Raw genomic sequence first — 8,053 nt, 5'->3', positions numbered from 1 at the left:
TGTGTATAATCACCCCCTCACTCAGTATCCAGCCCTTGTTTACTAACAGGAAGAAAAACAGTCATGATGATATTTCATACTGACATATGAAGTAAGCCTGGTAAACTGGTGGTAGCTGTTTGGGCTAATGTGTAAGATTATTAGGTGAACAGTGGACTTTCTGGATAGAAAAGACTGCACAGTTCCTTTGATACTGCACACTTTCCATGTGACTGACTTGATAGCTAAAGAGTTTGTGTGCAAGGCAGCAAGTCAGGCTTGCTGCCTGTAAACCTGGCTTGTTCAGGTGGCTCTGCTTAAAATTATGTGGTTACCTCTCAACACCTGCCAATACAGATTGCAGCATAAGAGAAAAATGGTCAAAAAATCATGTCTCTGTATCTATTTCCTAGATCACAATGCCTCTTTAATATTGAGATGATTATCTCTGTGTTTTCTCTTCTGTAGCTATTCCCTTACAGGCCTAGCCTAAAAATAAAAAGCCAGCATTTTAACTTAATTTTGGGGTACTGTATTTCAAACAAAGCTTGATTAAAGTATCTGCTGTTCTGATATTTAAAATGTTCAGTGTTAAGATTAAGCAGTTTAAGGGTTTACAAATTGCATAGTCAAGGCAGGTGACCAGTTAGACATATAATTATAAGATCTAAGTGTGCTTTTGTACTGTCAGTTTTACTTTTTTTTTATTCCAGTAAAATACCTTCAAATATGGAAATACATGCCTTTTGTATGTGCATGTATTTTAAGATGGCTAAATAGAACACGGTAGCCTGTCTGCAAAAGTGCCAATGACTGAATGCCTTCAGCTTAAAACAGCATTAAAAGTGTGATGGCAATAATGCTGTAGGAAGCTGCGCTGCCATAAGTTGCTATGAGAGTCATGTTCCTAACAACATGAAGGTTTAGGCTTGAAGTTTCTTTGTCCAAACTAGTTAAGGATATTGTGCTGAGTAAGAAGAGTTATGCTTTTTGCTGGGGGATGCATATTATGATACATTAAGAGCTTGTACAGTCTGTTAAACCATGGAAATGGCTTTATGGAATTAGGTCAGCCACCAGATTTGAAAAGAAAACTTATGTATTTGATATTCCGTAAAGGTATAGAAAGGAAATTCTTTCTACAGTGTAAAGTGAGGCAGTCACTTGTGGTTAGAAAGGAAGTTTTTTTTGTTGGTGGTAGTTTTGTTTTTCCCCTTGGAAACATTTTTACATGATCGTAGAATGATGTCTGTTATCTTCGCTTGCAGACTTAAATCATTGAGTGTTGCAGGGGATCACGAAAGATATCTTTGGTCCAAAGAAAATATCCCTGAAAGATAGGATCACATATTTAAACAATTAGATCATTGGTTTATTAGAGCTTTAATATGCCATGCATTTCCCACTGTGGATATTTTTTAGCATATATTGTGATATATGTGGGATTACTGTGTTTGTCCTTCCAGCAATATAAATGCAATTGCAGATCTGGATGAAGATACTGCGTTTCTACCTCTGTTGGCCTGGTGTGGAAGCAATGACAAAATTTTCTGTCGCTGACCGGGTTGCCAGAACTCCACCCTGGTATTTTAGCTTTGAGAAAATAAACTTACCTAATAGATTATATAACCAAAATAAAGGACTTTGGCATGTGCACACATACTGTTTTAGTGCAGTTTGTCCTGAGAGCACAGATGCAAGGCAGATCTTGTGTACCTCAGGATGGTGGAAGGAGTACTTTCTTCTGTATTTTTATCAAAGGAAGAGGCTTTATTGTGCTGCTCAAAGGTTGAAGCTAGAGACCCAAAGTGTGCTTCAGGGTGAGGACACCATATCTGGTTTTAGGGAAAGTGAAAGATGAAAAGCTTAACTTAAACCCTGCTCTCAGTTTGAATGTGAGATTTTTTGCTTTAGAAGTCTTTCCCACTTCGTTCAACTTGAGTCCCCTACAAGAGTGCTGAAAAGTTGCCTTCATTGGATTTTAGGGGACTTGAGAAATGAGTGTTAAGAGGAGCACATGTAAAAAATTATTTTTGCTCACCTATAAAATGCCATCACATTTTAGTGCTTCTGAAGTATTAATAAGTTTTGAACTGTTGATATTTCTAAACCAAATCTACTGAAGAAAAGATACTGCTGAAAAGCTGAATGAAATAATACCTCGTAATACATTTTAATACTTAAAACCAGTATGGGCTGATGGTGTTTGTTTAACTCAATTGTGTTCTTTCTCTATAGCAACAGCAAGACCCCCATGTTCAGTGAGAACTTCACTGTTCAGCTTTGTCAGCAGTGCAAACAAGCTGGGGAAGTGTTGATGTTCTTGGGCTAAATCTTTGCCTTGCCTTATGCAAGTATTTGTGAACCTCTGTGCCCCTCCTTTGCTTTTCTGCTTTTAACAGCTATCTTTACAGAATTATTTGTTCAACTGACATATGTGCATGCAGTTTAGAATAGCAATGCAGTTCTCTTCCATGGAACAGAAATCAAGTAGTTTTGGTTTTGGTCCTGAAAATATCTTCATTGCAAAATGCTGTGAATAAGGATTTGATGTAGTTATGCTTAGTTTGGATGAAACAGAGGTGTCAAAGTTGGGTGATGCTGAAGTCCCTGTTAATAGGACAGGGAGGCTAACAAAATACACTAAGCAAGTCCTAGCTGAACCCCTGAAACACAAATCCTCAAAACTGACAGTAACAGAAAATTTGTTATATCTTGATATAATTTCACAACATCTGAAGTGATGAATTTCTTTAAAATGATAGCTTATTCCACCTGCGGAAACTGTAAATAGATGGAAATGTAATGGGCAGTTGTTTACATGAAGTGTGTGGTCTTACTTTGGGCAGCAGAGCAATTCATTCAAGTTGCAGTAACAGATCACCTCACAGCCCTTCCCTTCCCAAAAGTGATCTTGCAGACCATCGTCGACGTGTCGGAGGTTCTCCTGGCCTTCGGGGATGGTGTGGCAGCTGTGCTCCTTGAGGGCCCTCTTGTAACAGGAAGGGCGCTGGGAAGGCACCGCGGGGGTGCCCAGGAGAGTGCTCAGCAGCAGCAGCAGCACCAAGACCATCTTCATTTTTGCCAAGCTTCCCGCTGCAGGGTGCTAAAGAGAAATGAGGTACGTGACACAAGAACTGTGGCTGAACAGACCTCTTTCCCTGATTTGCTTTCTGCCTTGCATTTTTCTTCCCTGTGAAGTTTTGGACACTTGAGCCTGAGTGCTGGAGAGTTTTCTCCTAGGAGGTAAATAATATTGCAGCAGAATTGATATTCATTACTTTCTGTACAACCTTGGGAATCCTTTCATTGGGAATTGAGGCTTCTGATGCTGGCAATTTTGTTGTTTCTTTGGCCTCTCACCTTGAGAAAATTGCTTTGAGCTGGCTGTGTTTTCTCGGTGGTGTAAATGATTGTATCGATTGCTCCCAAACTGGGGGAAAATGTCTGGGTGTGTGTCCTTGCCTTCCTGGCCACTTTGCCTGTCAAAACAAGAGTCACTCATGTAAAATAAATAGTATCCTTCCCCATCAAAGTTGTGGAAAAACTGCTTGCTGATTGAATCCTGTGTGATGGCTTGTGTGAGAAACTGAGGCATTAAGCAGCCGAGGAAGCCAAAGCTGTCTGCAGTGCTGCCAAGTGCCGCTGTCCTGGGCCCGTGTATGATACAGCATTATGGAGAATCTTCTTTATTGGGATTTTTTAGTACTGTAGGCTGCTTAGTTGAGTCTTGCTACTGGAGGTCGTTATGGTTTAATTGGCTTTTTAAAAGGTGGTATAAATGATCCCTTGCAAAACTCTCCTGCTGGCAACTAGGCTTTCCATCATTTTGTTTAATGTCAGCTCTGCTGTTCTGTGCTGCTTTGCACAGTCTGACCGTGACACAAAGCTTTGAATCCTTGAACTTGCATTCACTTTTAAATTAGCCTTTTGAACAACATTTCAACTGAGCTTTTATTGGTATTAGGAGAGAGAGTGGGGTTTTTTACCTTTCCTCACGTTCAAATAAAATGGGTCTGTTATCTTAAATTAAGTAGGAATTCTGCTCTGAAAATGAACCTAAAGAATGACCTGCTCTGCCCAGCACTCTCCCTGGGTGCTCATTACTGTTTTTGTGTTAGACTTAAGGACGACTTTGCTGTCCTTCATCCTGTTGGCACTTTGGAATTGATGCCCTGACACAATGTTATGGGCCAGCCCTGGTGTTCCTTGTGGGGCTGCAGGTTAGAATGCTCTAGGCTAACCCAAAAATAACAAGGTGCAAAGCAATGTCTAATCAAGGCTATCAAAGGTGAATTTAAGATGGCAGAGCTATTATCTAGATAAGGAAAAAATGAGGTATGCCAGCTATAGAAGTGACTATAATATGGGTTGCTTTGTAAAAATCTTGAGATCACCCTTGAAAAACAAACAGTTAATTTTTAAATATATAAATCTACAGTATTTCTTAGTCATTTTTTTCTTGTGTAGTTTTCTTGCCGCCACAGCTATCTTGCTTATCTTCCATTTTTTCAGCCAATGAATAACATGCCATGTAAGAAAATCTGGGAATTTAGATTCGTATTAGGGATAAAATACAACATCTCCAAGGTTTGTGGTTATTTATTTTTATATTTAAACCTGGGGTTTTTTGAACATCAGTAGCCAAATATTAAAAAGTGTCCAATATATTAAAGAACATGAGTGAAATGAGAATAAGCTCTTCTGTGTTTTTTTGGATTCTGTTGTAGAAGCAAAATTCATGGAATAATTCCTTTTAGTTTCCATGAACTTGTACGGGAACTTTTGAGTAGAAGACTCACGTAAACTACTAGTAATGGAGCCTTGGGGATCTATTTTTAATTACCTCAGAGTGCAGTATTGAATAACATATTGTCTTTATTAGTTTTAGACCTCAAACTACTACTCAAATAAAGTAAACATTGTTCTAACCTTGCCTGGTGGTTTTTAGACTTAATAATACAGATTCTTCTCTCATATTTATGGGTTTTATTTTGTAGGAGTATAAACACTATAGTTATGAGGGTTCTGCTCGGAGATGTCTAATGCTTAAAGAGAACAAATCTCTTTATACTATACCAAGATAAATGCCAATGTCAGGGAGTACAATTTAATCTTCTGTTCAAATAATTGAGCTTAATTAAGTATTTAATGGAAGAAAATTTCCATGAAAGAGGAAATTAGGAAGCAGGGGGTTTATGCCTTTGTTTCTTGTGACTGGATTATTCTGTGTTTTTCTACTGTGGATGAGGGCATTCATGATATCTTTCTCTTGTGTACTTTTTTTTAAAATTTCTAATAATTCAGGTGATCTTTCCCTACCTGGAGTTCAATTGAAATGCTCATTGGAATCTGATAGGCCAGCTGCCTATCTCCTCAAAGTTTGTAGGAATTCACTTTGTCCTGAAAATAGGCACATTCTCTTTCTGCTGTCAGATTGCTAGAGTCAAAAATCATGACCTACAGTTTTTAAGGTGATTCTGTAACTCACTACTTGCCTTGAAAAATAATAGGATCTTGCAGTGCAATTGTAGTGCATCATCAGGAGGGTTTCTATGGGTGGGTGCCAAAATCAGTATTAGCAAAGTCAGCATGCTGGAGAGCTAGGGATAACTGACCAGTTATGAATCTTACCAATGAGAAACATTGTTATTACTCAGAAAAAATATTGTAATTTTGCTTCTGCTTAAATATTTCCTCTGGGTTTTTTTTTTTTTTTGCAGATCATAACCAAACAGAAACTTTTAGACAAAAGACCTTTCTTCAAAAGGGTATTTTTTTTCCTGGGGGAGAACCGTCCCTATTTGCAGATGAAAGATTGCCAAGGAGCTGAAGTGTTTCATCAGCTGCCTGCACAGGATCGATGCTGATAAACTCAGCAGGTCTTTCAGATGCAGCATCTCTGTCTGACAAACTGCTGCAACTTCTTTTCCCGAGTGCGGTTGAAGAGAGAGTCTTCTCTCATAAAACAAGTCAGGAAAATGGACAAATCCAATCGCTAAAGTGGCTCAAAGGCTCACTCATTGCCAGCAAGCATCTTCTTACAGTTATTTATTTTATAAAACCTTCTGAAAAGATAGCAATGCCAGGCATGCTAAGCCTGACCAGCTTGCTACATCAAGATTGTATAATTTCAAATTCTAGCAGGAGTAAAGCCATCTAAAAATACTGAAAATGAGCTCCTTGCATTTGTTTAAGTTCTTTTCAGTTAATTATTTTGATTACTTTGACATAGTGTAAGTAAGGTTTGAGACTAAATGCACCTGGGAATACAAGTGCTTTGAAATAGTTTGGAGCTTTTTCTAAAGGAAAATGGTTCGTTTGAGAATATGCATGATGAGTCAGGAATTAGTGCTGTCTCTGCTTGTTCAGCTGAGAGTGTTTGAATTATCTTGCCAGCCAATTTGGCACCATCTGGTCTTTGGATCTGCTAGATGCAGAGGTAATCAGAAAAGACCAAAGAGAAAGCCCCATATCTCAGCCTCCTTGTCCAGGACCAACAGGGTAATAGTTCATGAGAAGTGATGCCCTTTAAATGTCACACAGGACCAGTAGGAGCTCAGGTGTTAGAAATACGGGAAACTGAGGAATGACACAAAATGTGTATTTTGGCACTGCTAGAGATCCTGTGTGGCTGGGAAAATAGAAATATTTACAGGTTGGTCTATCAGCCATTAAAAAATATCAATCCTTCACTAAATATACCCTTCTTTCCCCCTTAAGTAGGCTGTATTTCTAGTTGCCTAATGTTGAAAACAAGAAATACATTAATTGGTACACTTTTGGTGTATGATCTTTTCCGGTCTGTCCAGTGGCATGTGCCAGGTTAACAAGTTGCACTTAAAAAGCAAATATATATTAAAATTGTTTCATTTATTCAAAAAGAAATGTATTTTAGTGTTTGTTTGTCAAGTTTGCCTTTCGCAAACACCTGTAAGATGCCGAGTATTTAGTATTTTGTGTGTTAGTGCTTAATAGTTAGGTTTATTAGTGCATTACTAAAAATCATTACACAAGAGCTGCATAACTGATAATATTATGAAGAATTTTTTCCATTAAAAAAAAATTCTTAAATCTATTTTGCTTGAACAGTTGGTGCACTGTAAGGATAGCAGCTATTCCACTGAGGATGAATTCACTGAATTACTGCTTTGTAGTTATCATCAATACCATGATTCTTTCCAGAAACTGAGTTCTCATTAAACCCCATTTAGTTTTCTTTAAGACAGCAATTCTTTGTGGAGGCACCTCTCTCCATATTATATTGAGCACTGGAAGGCAATATATTATGTTTAGTGACTTCAGATGTTAATATGTAGTACTCAACTTTGGAGAAAAGCAAGATAGTAAAAGAATTATTTTGAGCTGGATCACAGCCGTTCAACTGTCTTGAATGGTACCTCTTGCCTGCAATGTAACAGCTTCTCCCAAATCACCTTCTGCATGTTCCCATATGTATTTCTAATTCTGTACTCTGTAACTAGAAGGAGCAGAACAAGTAGACAAGGATAATTTCAGGAGCGAAACGTACCTTTATCTTCTGGTTCACTCCCTTCCACTTTCTTGGCAGCTGTATCCTTTTAGATGCACCCAGAGAGAGCTAGAGCTGGTGGGGATGAGAAGAGAGAGGGAGGGCTGATGGGAGATGCTGTACAAACAGCCTTTTGTTTGTCCTGACTTCTGCCTGTGACTGGCCAGCGCTGTTCTCCAGCAGTGGGTCAGAGGATGGGCTTCAGGAGCCACCTCTTGCAGTCACTGCCAGCCTAGTCTTGGGGCAAAAATTTAACATAGCCCCTCCAGCAGGAAACAATTAGTTCATCCAGGATCTGACGTGAAGGTGTCTCCTCAAAAAGCAAAGCATAACATCCAGAAAAAGAGAAGAGGAAGGATCCTGTGGAATAACTGTGTCTTGCTTGTGGAGCGTGAGCAGGCTGGTGGAAATAGGAAGGAGCAGTTTTCTGGGGTTGCACAGCCAGAAAAACATGGTTTCTAGACAGATGCCTTATTTTGCATTTGATGGACAAGAGCAGGCCTACTCAACAATTTCATGCAGTACTTTAATTTTTGGCTTTGG

The 8,053-nt window shown here is 38.8% G+C and overlaps 1 protein-coding gene across 2 annotated transcripts; it reads right to left on the bottom strand.

Annotated features, from left to right (window-relative positions):
* Nucleotides 1–495: 495 nt before the first annotated feature.
* On the bottom strand, nt 496–7,661 carry SCRG1 (stimulator of chondrogenesis 1). Of its 2 annotated transcripts, XM_032109132.1 has the most exons (4): nt 7,511–7,661; nt 3,343–3,461; nt 2,820–3,085; nt 496–1,309 (listed from the first exon to the last, which is right to left on the bottom strand). In XM_032109132.1, the coding sequence occupies exons 3-4, from the start codon at nt 3,056–3,058 to the stop codon at nt 1,255–1,257; spliced, it is 294 nt and encodes a 97-aa protein (XP_031965023.1). In that variant the 5' UTR covers nt 3,059–3,085; nt 3,343–3,461; nt 7,511–7,661; the 3' UTR covers nt 496–1,254. The 2 variants fall into 2 exon arrangements, with proteins under 2 accessions (XP_031965023.1, XP_031965022.1); XM_032109131.1 differs by lacking the exon at nt 3,343–3,461 and having other exon boundaries at nt 7,511–7,656.
* Nucleotides 7,662–8,053: the final 392 nt, after the last annotated feature.

Source organism: Corvus moneduloides, chromosome 5 (assembly GCF_009650955.1).
Source record: "Corvus moneduloides isolate bCorMon1 chromosome 5, bCorMon1.pri, whole genome shotgun sequence".
Taxonomy (NCBI): Eukaryota; Metazoa; Chordata; class Aves; order Passeriformes; family Corvidae; genus Corvus; species Corvus moneduloides.
The sequence above is the reverse complement of the archived record's forward strand: the minus strand, read 5'-3'. Positions and strand labels throughout refer to the sequence as shown.

What these genes read in the sequence shown, in the direction of transcription:
- SCRG1 (XM_032109132.1), bottom strand. Translation starts at nt 3,058, where the DNA reads ATGAAGATGGTCTTGGTGCTGCTGCTGCTGCTGAGCACTCTCCTGGGC. An exon ending in GAATTGCTCTGCTGCCCAAA is followed by an intron (nt 1,310 to 2,819) that starts GTAAGACCACAC and finishes CCTATCTTTCAG; the next exon opens with GGATATTTTCTTTGGACCAA.